At 37.5% G+C, this 13911-nt stretch overlaps 2 protein-coding genes across 3 annotated transcripts; one reads left to right on the forward strand and one right to left on the reverse strand.

Moving 5' to 3' along the window:
• Window positions 1–63: 63 nt before the first annotated feature.
• On the reverse strand, window positions 64–11583 carry LOC103976478 (TOM1-like protein 9). Of its 2 annotated transcripts, XM_009391688.3 has the most exons (10): window positions 11229–11583; window positions 9802–9880; window positions 5913–6011; window positions 5710–5826; window positions 5366–5526; window positions 4475–4556; window positions 4018–4103; window positions 3442–3612; window positions 2546–3054; window positions 64–952 (listed from the first exon to the last, which is right to left on the reverse strand). In XM_009391688.3, the coding sequence occupies exons 1-10, from the start codon at window positions 11327–11329 to the stop codon at window positions 288–290; spliced, it is 2070 nt and encodes a 689-aa protein (XP_009389963.2). In that variant the 5' UTR covers window positions 11330–11583; the 3' UTR covers window positions 64–287. The 2 variants fall into 2 exon arrangements, with proteins under 2 accessions (XP_009389963.2, XP_064953070.1); XM_065096998.1 differs by lacking the exon at window positions 9802–9880.
• Window positions 11584–12522: 939 nt separating this feature from the next.
• LOC103976592 (U-box domain-containing protein 15-like) lies at window positions 12523–13317 on the forward strand. The gene has a single exon (XM_009391859.2). The coding sequence runs from the start codon at window positions 12523–12525 to the stop codon at window positions 13315–13317; it is 795 nt and encodes a 264-aa protein (XP_009390134.2).
• Window positions 13318–13911: the final 594 nt, after the last annotated feature.

Raw genomic sequence — 13911 nt, forward strand, 5'->3', positions numbered from 1 at the left:
GACTGTTTCCTGGAAGAACCGTATGGACTCGTATTTTGATCTCTGAATCATCAAACATGAACATAACCAAAAAAACGTATCTTAAATCTTTCTAATCAACCTTTATCCTTTTCCCCTCTAAATGTACATGATTAAAAGAAAAGGACATCATACAAATGAGGAGGCAGAAAGAGATAATACATGTAAGGAAAGCAAGTACCAGAACCAGCATATGAAATCAAAAAAAAAAAGTGTGAAGAAACAGTTCCACACTGATTTTACAATATCTCGACCTTAGGAGCAGAGGCTTATTTAGCTTTGTTTTTGGCCAAACTAACAAGATCACCAAAGAGCTTATCCTCAGGCTTTGATGGTTTGTTCGAATTCTGCAGATAAGATGAGGATGTGGGCATCTGATATGACGAAGCCTTACTCGCGTACGTGTTATTATCTTGCACCGAAAGCCCATACATTCTCTGCCCAAGTGCATTTGGAGTATAATAAGGGTATGTAGGTCTCATTGGATCATAGAATTGAGCACCCGGCTGCTGCCCATACCCATAGCCTGTACCCTGCATAGGCTGTTGACCCATACCAACCATATGACCTCCGAATATCTGTGGCGGATACATGGCTCTCATCTGGCTGTTCTGCATTGGAGGATACATGCCTACAAACTGATCGCCCTGGACAACCTGAGGTTGCAACCCAGTAAGCTGGGGGCCCATCATATGTTGTGGAGGCATTCCTACAAGCTGACCGCCTGACGTTTGTTGAGGTTGCATGCCTCCGAGCTGGCTGCCGAGCATGGGTTGAGCTTGCATGCCCCGGAGTTGACCAGTTTGAACTGATAAGGGATGCACACTAAGCTGATCAGTTTGAAGCGGTTGATGCTGCAAGCCAGGCATTTCATTCTGCACAGGTTGTGCCTCCCATGGCGGTGGGGGAAGAGCTCCACTTTGATCATTTGCATCTGTAAAATTCAGACGACACTCATACAAAAGGGCATAAAACTAAAAAGAATCAAGCCAAGCAATGTAGCAGATAGAGAACTCCAGTGAAATGATTTTGAAGCACAAATAAAAAGAATATAAAAAAACACTTTTCATATTCTTTCTCCAACCAATTGTGCTTAAACTGCCAACCTCGATGACAAAAAGCCTTCTATTCCAACTGTGTAAGTTGCCTACAGAAATCCTTTTTTACTATTAAAAAATACTGGGGTATCACCTTTTAACAACCCTAACAACTTGAAGAAGGTGCAAGCACAGAGCCACAGATACAAGTTCAAGAGGTAGCTTCAAAAGGGCAGGGGTATGAAACAGATAAAAAGCATGTGTACATGCTATGGTATATGTATGGATGTTTATTACACGTTCACATGTAGAAATATACATATATGTATATAGCTACATACATATAAATATTTGTGTTTATCTTCAAATAGTATATTGGTGACACGGTAAAGGAAATCCTCTATGAGAGTTAACAGGGTCCATTCAACTATTACAAATGTTTTGACTTATAGAAAGTCACTTTGCACGTAGGGGTAAGCCGATGTACATTGATCCTTCCAAAATCCCACATTGGTGGCAGGTTTTTTGCACTGTTCTCCCCTTATATACATGAGCACGCACATATCTGTGCATTTATCAAACATAATATGCTTAAACTTGAGAAAAGAAGACTAAAAAATCAACACTTTATTTAAATTTTTTTCTCAATTTATTTGTGTTCAACAACTTATACATAAAGCAAAATATGGTTTTAGATCTAAGTTTTGTTGTGTTGGAGAGAGGTGATGATAAATAATACAATTCAAGATAAAATGGAAGGTAGTTCCAGATATTAAGAGTCATTATTCCAAATGTTAGTAATCTGATTCTTTCAACCTTTTCTAGTTGAGACTTATGGCTTTGCTATTGTTTAGAAATCTGATTCTTCAAAAGATTCCAAATCATGTAAATTTAAATAAGAGTGTGATGGGGCTTCTGCAAGATTCTTGTCGTTAAGGATAGCCCTGGTGTCTTTTTTTATTACTGATGATAAACTTTCCTTTGTCCACCTCTATAACTCTTTCTAGATATCCAAATCCAGATTGAATGGCATTTTTTGTTGGTGCATATGACAATTGGCTTTGTGTATGTTCTGACCACCATAGATAATATTTTCTCATCCTTACAACAACTACAGATACCTCTAATTTAGTAAAAGCACATCATTTCTTATTGTATCTACTGTATAATGTCATTCATCCAGTTTGGCATTGTTAGTTTAAATTGCACTTTCAGTATATGACATAATTTTAAGTATGCGACATTCTGATCCATAATATATTATTTGTCCTATAGCCATATTTGTGTAATTTTTCCTCTGGCATAGGTTTATGCTAATTGCAGAACAAACAAGTGCTATTTTTCATTTTATTCATCCTGTAGGATTTTTAGAACAATCAATGACTAAAAAAACCTAAAACATTTGAAGAATACATTTGTAACAAAATATAGGCAAAATTACAGGGAAAAAGAGCATTATAAAGTTTTAGAGGAAAAGACAATGGTCTTACCATAACCTAGTGCCTGCTGCTGTGGATTATATGCTGGAGCAAACTGACCATTCCATGGAGTGGTTGCCAGGTTGAGCTGCATTCCCTGGTCATGACTTGACTGCTCAAATTGAGGTGCCCCTGAGTTTGGGATGCCTCCATTAGTAAAAAATTGAGGCTGTTGTGTCTGCTGAAGGTTCGAAAAAGCAGGATATGTCTGTTGTGTTGGAAATGTAGAATTTGAATCAAAAGTGTTTGCAGGATTTTTGTTGTTATTGGTAGAGTCGTTTGGAGAAAACATGTCTGCGAGTGCCAAGACATTCTGGTCAGAAGCAGAATTGTTGAGCGGTTCACTGACAGGAACAAGAGCTAGCAGATTCTCTGTTGTAGGTTTATTGTAGTCCTCGCCACTAAGAAGGTCCATATTGGGATCAACTTTTACTGAAGTGGTTCCTGCACCATCGGATGGAGGAGCAGGCAGCAATAGTTGCTGAAGAGGAGGCTGGTTACTTGTGCTTGTACTTGATGGCCTACATCAAAGTCGATCATGAAAGGAAGCCTCATTAAGCACTATAGATGTAAGCCAGAAATAAATGCTACTGATAAAGCTGAAGATTCCACTCATAAGTATAACATGTTCTAACGGTCAATCTTAAATAAAATAGATTGGTTAAAAATAAATCAACTAAACAAAAGGCTTTAAAGAGATCAACAATGATCAGCTTGTAGAACCACCACAACACATCCAAGCCAATCACAGAAGTGCATCCTCAGTAGAAATTTTGTTCTTAGAAATTTAAACAGTTTTCAGTAAAGCTGTTCAGATTTCCTCTTAACTTCGCATGGGCATTTCTATGGTGTTACAAATATAGTGCACAGTTTGTAAATAGCAAATTACTTAAAAGAAAGCCAACCACCTCTGTTGTGGCTCTTTGCTTGCTGAAGAATCATCAATATTGACGAGTGTCTGAAGTGACTTTCGTTTCTCCACACGAACAGCAAGTCCTGCAGCAATAGCATCATGCTTCGCAAGTACCTTCTGCAAATCATCATTCAGAGCAAGTCCTTGACCAAGCAGCTCCTCATCTCTGTCACAAACAGCATAAAATATAAAAGACTGCAATCTTGAAAATGATGAGAACAGTCAAGTAGCCCAAATTTCGCAAAGTAGCATATGCCAATTCGAATACTTCACGTTACATGTGATAGACAAGCGTAGCTACCACTGACAATATTAACTCTAAAATACCTCCATGAAGAAATGCAATGAAAAAGGTGAAAAGATAAACAAGAGAAGAACCATAAGAATAAGAATTATTACTCAATTCTAGTGAATCAAATGTGCTAAGCTTTCATCTTTTTGTGATACAAATTTAGATGTTGACTCAAAAAAATGACTTTTACAGCAACGAAACTAGATTAGTCCGATCTTTGTCCATCGTACTTCTGTTATAAACACAGAAAATGTGGAAAACATAACTGAGAGAACATACGCAGTTGTGTTCACGAGATGCACCACTCTTTGTCTGTAAGTACGGCATTGACCAACAAGATCAACGATTACCTCCTGTTTAAGTCCCTGCATATAAAAGCAACCTTGGCTGAGCTTGATTACATTTCACATCTTTGTTTTAGCATTGGAAAAATCAGGTCATAAATGTATTGGCATACACAGAAGAAACCAGAGAATACTATCAACTCTAAATTGAGCCATGAGTATTGAGTTTTCAATAATGAGTCCAGCTACAGTAAACCAGATTAATGACACAGCAAAAAAATATTCACCCTCCGCTACATTTTATTAATCAATGCCTGGATATCATGGTCCAGGAAAAAAGTTGCATGCCAGATTTTCAAAACTGGAGTGTTAATTGCCAGTTTGAACTAAAATGGTGTTTGGGATAACGTGCTAATAAATATTATAAAAGAAACTCTCAAAGTGCAAAATACCTCTCTGTTTCCAGGATCCAAGGCATTCAACATTTCTGAAAGTACATCCATGATCCCACGAGCATTCTGAATTTCAGTGAGGCTGAAAAATTAAATAGAAATTCAGTCTTTAAAGTACAGCACCAGAACCAATAATGTATGGAACTTTAAGCTAATGAATCAAATAGGAATTTTACAGGGATAGAAATGAACATATGCTAATTTTGTTCTATAATACAGATTTGAGGAACTTATTGGGAAAATAATATCTATGTATAGTCTATATATACTCACTTTAAACTAGTTTAGTGAACTAGAGCAGATCAAAATGAACAAAGAAAAGCTAGAAGATTGGTCTTAAAATTGTGATTTTAAGTGAATGAAACAAAACTTCCAGAAGTATTTAACCAGACACAAAAGTTACAGGGGCATGCAACGAAAGAAAATTTTTGTATAGTTCAAACATGCAATTATTGGAATAAAAAATCATGTATTTAACAATAAAAACTTACTTAAACTTAGTTCAGTGAACAATAGTAGATAAAAATGACAAAAAAAATAAAAGATTGTTCTAGAAATTGCAATTTGAGTGCTTGAACCCAAGATATCGAATCTGAGCTAACATGGGTTGAACATGACCATTCAACCAACCAAGATATCCACTAGGCATAGTTTTTTCACTTAAATGTCATAAATGGTAAACCAACAAAACTCATAGTCATACTCAACAAACACAAATATAGCAGCTAAACACAACTATCAGGGCAAAAAAAAAGTTTAAAGGTTTGGCTATCAAAACAGAAAGGTAACCATCACAGTGAGAAAATGAGAAAGGGAAGAACTAGCATCAGTGCAACTATCGTGTTTGCCACTGAAAAACATTACAAACAACTGAGAAGATAGGGATAGCACCTCAAAACAGGAAAATCAGATGCAACTGAAGATTCAGGTGCTTCATTTTGATAATCAGGACTTCGCACTGATGGAGGATATGATCGCAAAGGTTGCGTCTGTGGAGGAGTAAAAATAGGTGCAGAACTCTCAGATCTCTGTGGAAATACAGCTCCAGCTCTCTGATAGAGAAGGAAACAACAATACATTTAGATAACATAAAAAACCGAGTTCTAATTTGGCAACAGTTAATCCAAAATCCTAACTGTTTCACATGTCAGCATCTTATTTCTAAATTATTCCCAATAGAAGAATCACATATCAATTGATACTTCATAGCAATAAAAAAAATGTGCAAAGCTTACCAATAATTCCTGATATGCTGCATAGTATTGAGGGTATCTTGCCCGTGGACCACCAAAAGCTTCTTGCCATGTGTCTATTAATATAAGTATCTTTTCCTTCACATGAAGGTCAGGTTGCTGTAAGAAAAATAATCAGAAATATGATCAGCAGCAAGTAAAAGGTAATAAACAAGGAAATATCTAAATTTGAAAAAAAATAAAACCTTCTTCTTTACAATCTTGACCATCTCATGCAGTATATCTTTCTCAGCAACATGCATATGAACTATGTCCCCACAATTTTTTATCACTGTTTCCAGTAGCTGCAACATAAAATCAATATCCTGATAAGTGGTAAATCAATGTAAGATAAACAAGATATAAAAATATAAAATTGGCATGAAACATAGGAAACTATTTATCTAACTGAAGTTATTTAGAAAGAATTGTCAACTGTTAAACAAGTAATTGCCGAAATATTTCTGGCATGATATGGTAAATTCATGATGCAGCCTATGACAGGAAAGTAGGATATAGGTAAATTTAGAGTATATCTAATATGAGTTTTATTGAAGTGTACGTTAAATTTACGTTTCATATACCAGGGATTTTCTGTTAATTTTTAGTAGATGTCCAGATTCATTCAACCAGGACTGATTTGGTATAGTTTGAATTATCACCTTAAGCTGTATATTAGAGTACTGCTTCTAAAATGCATATCTTCATCTCAAGATGACGATGGAGCCACCCACAGCCACCAACAAAAAGACTGAATTAAAAAATTAAATCACTTTATTGCAATAAAATAAAGAATCTTTTATTCATATGGCCCTAGGTTTACAATCTTCTTACACATACAAGGGTTGCAGGAGATGTTAATCCCATCAACCCACTAAAGAGACACTTAAAACCTTCAAAATACAGATCTCTATGGTAAAATTGTTTGCCTAACTCATACTAAATTCATATTACAACTCTCAGATACAAATTAAACTTAAGATAAAGTTCTTTTGACCAATTAAATTAACTACTAAAATAATGACGAAAATCAACCCTAACGTAGAATCAAAATAGAAAATTCATGATGAGAAGGCTTGATCAGCCCTTACCTTTTTAACTTGACAAAAGGAGTTTTCAAAGAAGGCTTCTCCACTTCAAAACTAGTATTAAGATGTCCATTTCTATTCTAAAGCTTAATATGTCCTTTTTTATTTACCAGAAGCATGCGAGTCCTTGACCAGAAGATTGTTTGTCTAATGTTTGACATGACTTAAATCATGATTTGGACCTTTATGCACTGAATTATTCTAGATGGACACACTAGAGGGTTGTATCAAGTTGTCTTATTCTGAACAAGCAGAATTTACACAAACTTGGGCCCTTTTGACGGCCAAGGAGGCTAGTTTAGACAATAAGCAAATGTACATTGGTTAACAAAAGACGGTCCAAGGTAGATGCACATCACAACATCTTATATGGTTCAGTTTAAGTTTGACTCAAGTCCATGTTTAGGCACAAGAACAGGAAATATGACATTTATTGGATTTCTTTCCATCTCATGGAAAGTCCCATAAGAAATTTTCTTAAGACTTTGTTCCAAATATAGATATGTCATCAATCAAATTACATGTTGACATGATTTAAATTGAGAAATCAAGTTTCTTTGGCCTGCTAGCTGATCTCTTCTCTCTTTCTCCTTGACTCTTTATTTTATCTCTCCTTGATTTGCTTTCCTCTGTCTGCCTAGAAAACCGCATTTCTTCAAATCAGCATGCTCGTACCCAACCAACACAAGCATGTTGGGACTACTGGCACAAGTTGTCATTATGTATGCCAATGTGTTTCTGGCATAACATGTGCTGACCTGTTCCAAACCATGCCAGCCTGCTATGGATTGCTGTCTACTTGCAAATCCATGTATACTTCTTCGTTGTAATACCATAGAAAGTAAGTTAACTTCCCAAACGATCACAAGGGTGATGTGCTTTGGTCACCCACACATGCACAGATTTTTCAACAAAAGGAAGACACACAATATGCTGTGAAATTTGACATTTTACTGCAAGAAAAAGAAGCCTACAACTCAATGTGGTGCTGTCCAAGAGTAAGAAAAGGAGAAGTGTCACCCAAAACCTTCATGTGGACATAGCAGCTAGCTTAACCCTCAATGTCCACCTTATAGGTACTTACCAGGAAGGAATATCCCTCACTACCACCTGCGAAGGTTCCAAGGTAAGCCATCTTTGATGTCCACCTCATAGGTAATATGTGGGAAGGGTATCCCTCACCACCGAGGGGTTCCAATGTATTGAGATAATTAATGTTTTGAAAGTTTAAAGTTATGTCTCACATCAGTTTCAGCCAATGGCATGGAAAATTTTCCATCACAGCTAGGACACTATCAGGGACCATTTCTATCTAAAGATAGTACATTTCATCAGCCCAAGGACTAACACAGTGGCACAAAACCTTCACGCTATCCAAGGAAACCACTTAAGTGCTAGTGCCATGCCACAAGTGCAATAGCAATGTCTGTGCCAAGACAAGACACAAGCTAAATGCTAGCTTTGCATACTAATTCTGACAACACCAAGAAGAACAAAACACTCAGTTTGCATGACAGATTTGTTACTCGTAAAAAAGGTATTTACCTATTTATGTCATCTCCAATGGCTTTCCAATGAAACTAGTTGGTTGAAAACTGTGTCTCAGCACCAAGACGAGAACGAGGTTCAAATTAACAAGAGCCTATCATTAAAGTACTTGATTAAAAGGGCTTGAGTCTTTGATTTGGGCCCAACTCAGATTTGAACTAAAGTTATGCTAGCTCGAGCCTAAACTAAAAGGGTCTTGCCCTTAGGACCTGCGGGTGTGAACCAGGAGGCGGACCGCCCTTTTACAGGTGGTTTAGTCTGGTTCATTTGTTCTTCTTTTAATGGTTAAACAGTGACTCATATACTCTCTCTCTCTCTCTCTCTCTCTCTCTCTCTCTCTCTCTCTTTCTAATTCTCTCTCTAAATAAATCAAACTTAAAGGGGAACTTGAGTCTTTCCACAAAAAAAAACAACTTAAAAAGTACACTAGTGTGTTTACAACCAACAAAAGATATGCAGTATAGAACATATGATTTCTGCAGTAATGATGCTACCAAAATACAGATAAATTATGTCAAGAGTTTGTTGAGAATTGAATCTTAGGAGTGTTGGACTAATATGTACTGCATAAACCTCGAAATCGCTGAGTGCATGAGATGCAAATAATTAATATATATAACCATGTCACTAGTATTTAGCAAAAGGGCCATCAACACTGCAAAAGAGAGTAAATCTCCAAGGGAATAGATAAACAAAGGCACATAAAGTAAATTAAAAGAAACAAATTTAAAGAGTAACTAAAATGAATCAAATGCTTTATTATCTTCTGTGAAGACATGGTCTTCATTTTATAAATTGAACTACATAACAAGGAAATTATAATTGGCACAAACATGATACGTGACCTGAGTTGCAAATCTTGGTCTTGAGAAAAACTAAGGTTGAAATAGTGACAAGAACAAAGAACAAAAATATTGCTTCATGTAAGCCTAAAGTGCAATCAGTCAGCCACATTGTACATGAGAGTAGCTCAATCAACCAAAAATAGAAACCTAGAAAGTAAAATGGAGGATAGAATCACTAAAAATAACTTATAAAACAGACACCTATGGAGGATAGAATCAAACAATAAAACAAAAAGCAATTCAGAAAAGACTTAAAAGTGAAAATGGCATCTTAAAAGGTGTAAGAAGCACTAAGAAATGAGAGCACCCATAGAAACAAGATCAAAGTAGACAACAGAGTGAAACAAATATACAAAATATGCATAAAGATTTACCATAATTTTTTAAACAAATAGTTGCATCATGAAAGTTCAAAAGCCAATAGCAAGTGACTCCCAAAAGGGTATTATAAACCAATTGTTGTTAACATTTTTTCCTTATGTATATATTACAAGATGCACTAGTTGTTACCACATATGCACAAGGCACATCTGGGGACTCGAAACCCTATCATATGAGAAAGCTACCTGGATATATAATGCACAATTAAAGGCCAAACTGGCTGAAGTACTTACTGTTAGTGCAAGAAGCTGAACCTTAGAATTTTTATGCCCAATACGTTTCTTGAGGACCTTAACAACATCTTTAGCTTGCCTGATAACAAAATTTAAGAAAGAATTAAATCAAAATTGGAAAAGTGAATAATGCATGCAAATGGAGTAGTCCATCCTCATATGAGAAAACACATGTTCATTTTTTAAAAAAATAATTGTTCGTAAAAATAATATTTTTTAAGAATAATTGTCTCAACTCTTTTTCTTCCCTCTCCTTTGTATCTTTTCCTTCTCTAATTCACTTATATATATATTTTTCTTTTTTCCCCTCTGAACAATCTTTATTTAATTTAAAGTCCCAAGCACATGATACGTGAAACCCATTCTGATATCCCCCCTAGTGTCACAAGTGATGACTAGTGGTGGATCAGCTGAGGCGACCACAGGCAGCAGTCATCCTCTAACGTCAATGGTGAAGACTAGTGGCAGATCAGCAGGGGGCGATGGGAGGTGGTCATCAAGAACACCATGTAGGCTTCCTCCTCCTCCTCCCCCTGGCAGATCAGAGGAGGCAATGGCAAGCAAGGGTATGGGATCGGAACATTACCCCAATCAGCACATTACAGAATTTGAAACCTCAGTCAAAAGCCCTATAGATATCTTCCATTTATTCTAATCCTGATAATCTCTTTCTATAAACCATTAGGTTCATTCCAAAGTTCTGAGTTTCAGTAGTGCCACCGTCTGGAATGACAACCAGACTTTGACCTTAAGGAGTGGACTTCTAAAGCAAAAGAAAGGATTTAGAAAAGAACCACAGTAACAAGCAGTCACTGCATCCCAATTTTGTGGAAATACAGTTCCAATTCTTCCATATCATTTCTCACAGATGCCACCGTAAACAATTCTGGAAAAGAATTATTAAAGATCACCCTTCATAAAATGCCATACTGATCATTTTCCCATTTCATAGTCCATCTATGGCATCAGTGGTGTTGATCTTGCATCTGAACTAATAACACGTATCTTGTAGCCCTCCATTGGCGACTTTCATTGCCGAACTTCAAAATTGTCGTATTGGATACTACCCAAGCTTTAGATGATTCAGTTCCTCAGAACGTCATCCAAAACAATACTCCTGATCTAGAGATAAGATAAACCAGTAAACTAGTTTATCGAAGTTTCCCACCTTGCCAACCAGGGTAAGAATTTCGTACCGTTAGTCCTTATGTTTCACGGATGTCAACTCAAAGACCATGTTTACGCCCCAGTTTCACCGAATAAACAACCAAGTCCAACAAAAGCAAGACTAAGTTTCCATTCGCATGTGACAACAATCAAATTCAGAACACCAAATGACGAAACAAATGCAACAGTAGAAAGCAACTCCGATGCTTAATAAACAAACGAAAGAAAGGAAAGGAAGACGGCACAGTAGAATCACATACCCCGGGTCGTGATTGAGGATATCACAGATCTCGAGGTTCATCGCCCAGTCGGGGCCGATCAGCATATCGCTCGTGGCTCGATCCACCAGCGCGCCGGCCATCGCCGCGACCCCGGAACCCTAAGGAACCAATCGAACGAATACAAAAACGGGATCTTTCCGTGGAGATTCGACCGGGTTCAAGCGAAGACGACAGGAGGTGCTCCTCCCCGGGCAATCGAAACCGGAGTAATCGAAAGGCCGGAGAGGCGGAGACGGGGAATCCCTAAACGAGGAGAAGCGTGTGCGCCAACCCCGAATTCCCTTTCCCCTCCTTACCTGTCACCAGAGAGAGGAGTCGCGGATTCTTTCTTTTTCTTTTTTCTTTTTTGGGAGAGAAAAAATAAATGCTTTTTTTTCCTTCCTTATATACAAAATACAATAATAATAATAATAATAATAATAATAATAATAATAATAATAAATGATCAGAAGGGAGGATGGTTTTGCGCCGTGATCGCCTGCCACGGCGAGACATCAGCCAGGAAAGCGAGGGGGACCCACCAGGTTCGACCGGGGCTATTTACCTGATTGGTGCGTCGTCGGAGACAGAGGATGGGAAAATAATGTTCTCGGATTAATTGAAGCGTTTATACTAGTGATGATCAAAATGGTATTTTTCTCATCTACGGTTAGACTTAGCCATCTTGAGATTGAAATAAATATGGATTATTGATGGGCTACATAGATTTCGAAAATGTCGAAGAATGAGTCACGAGTAATCACAAATGATTTAATTAAAATTCTTGATAGGCATTTGCTATTTCAATTACACATAATTGTATAGGGTGTTCGTATACACGAGTTTCTCAGCTTGGAAACCACGTATTTTAAATTAGAAATTTTAGAATACAAAATATCTTTAATATATGCCATTACTTACGTCCATCCAAAACTTCACGTTATTATACTTCTACCTTATATATTATCTTCTATCTTACATATTATCCTTATAGTTTATTACATTTAGTATCTCGATTTCTATGCTTTAAAAAGTTATATTGATATCTTATATGTCTATTTATCTTAACGATATCAGTTTTACGAATGAAAATATAAAATTAAAGGGTAAAAATATATTTTTAATATTTCATTTTAAGTAATAGACGACGATATTATTGGTGTCGATGTCGACATAATTGCCGAGCAGCCCTTTCGTCACTCTACATCTGTGTCGACGCTCTATCATTGCAGAATCAAAGTTCACTACCGAAGCCGTCGTGGAGATTCGTCACCTATCAAAATAGGACCTAGAGATGCATTCCTCTCTCATCGATGCTAGCATCGTGTCCCTCCTTACCACCCGCCTCCTCAACCACCATCACCATCATTCGTCCGCAACCAAGGCTAAGGAGGACATTGTTACTGATCTCCTTAACCTCTTCATCTCTACCCATGAGGTGCTCATGTGCACCCCGAGCATCCTCGACTCCCTCAATGTCGCCCTCGACCTCCTCTCCCCCGTCGTCGCCCAACACGGCGTCGTAACCCTTTACAGCCTCCTTTCCATCGAAGCATACCGCTCCATCATTGGGTCAAAGAAGCCACTCGTCATCGCCCTTATGGACCTCCTTGGCACCCCTCCTAGCACACCAACTAGGTCCATCAAGGATGTGCTTAAGGCCCTCTTCAGCTTGACTCTCTACCTTCTCAACAGCATTGCCCTTATTGAGCTGGGCATCATGTCGCCCCTCTTCCTGGTGGTGAAGGATAGGTGGAGGGTGGTAGTGGAGGATGCGATGGTGGTAATCGCCTGGGTGACAGGATGCGATGATAGCATAAAGTCATTCCGAAGGGTGGACAACATTAGTGTCCTAGTAGATCTAGTGGTTGGGGGGAGTAGAAGGGCGAGGGAAAACGTTGCAGTTACACTACTGAACCTAGTAAAGAGCGATGGAAACAAGACGGTGGGGGATGTCAAGGAGGTGAACGGGGCAAAGGCAGCCATGAGAGCTTTGGTCAGTGGCAACAGCAGGGTGAGCATGAGGGGGAAGAGTAAGGCAGAGGTGTTATCGAGGGTTCTAGAGAGTGGGTGGGGGAGTCAACTCTAGGCTCTTGATGATTCCGAGACCGGTACTGATGACTCCGTGCCGCAAATGTTGCTCCGTGATGGAGCTGTAGAGCGCTTTGTCGCCACTTTACATCTACCACCACTAATGTCATTCGTCACCACCAATTGAAACGTTAAAATTATTTTTTTACCTTATATTTTCGTGAATTCATCGATAAAATCAACGATGTTAGGATAAATGAACCTATATGTTTCACTTTCGTAACTATTGGGATGTCAATGAAACCTTTTAAAGTGTAGGGACCGAGATGTTAAAGGTAGTTAACTACATTGGGTAATATGTAATTAGCCCAATTTATGTTAGTCTATTTGACCTACATAAATATATAAAAATACAAACAACCTAAAATACTCTGAATATTTTTAGCCAAACATAATATAAAATTGTGTGTGTGTGTATATATATATATATATATATATATAGGATAAAAATTTGAAATTATATATATAATAATTTTTAAAAATTTGAAGTTTTTATTTTTTCCCACGACGTGTTCTTTGTTTTTGTTTATTCACGTAGCACGCCCCTTATTTAATAAAAGATGAGATTATCCATAGCTTTCGTCTGACTCAT

The sequence above is a fragment of the Musa acuminata genome, chromosome BXJ2-2, assembly GCF_036884655.1.
Source record: "Musa acuminata AAA Group cultivar baxijiao chromosome BXJ2-2, Cavendish_Baxijiao_AAA, whole genome shotgun sequence".
Taxonomy (NCBI): Eukaryota; Viridiplantae; Streptophyta; class Magnoliopsida; order Zingiberales; family Musaceae; genus Musa; species Musa acuminata.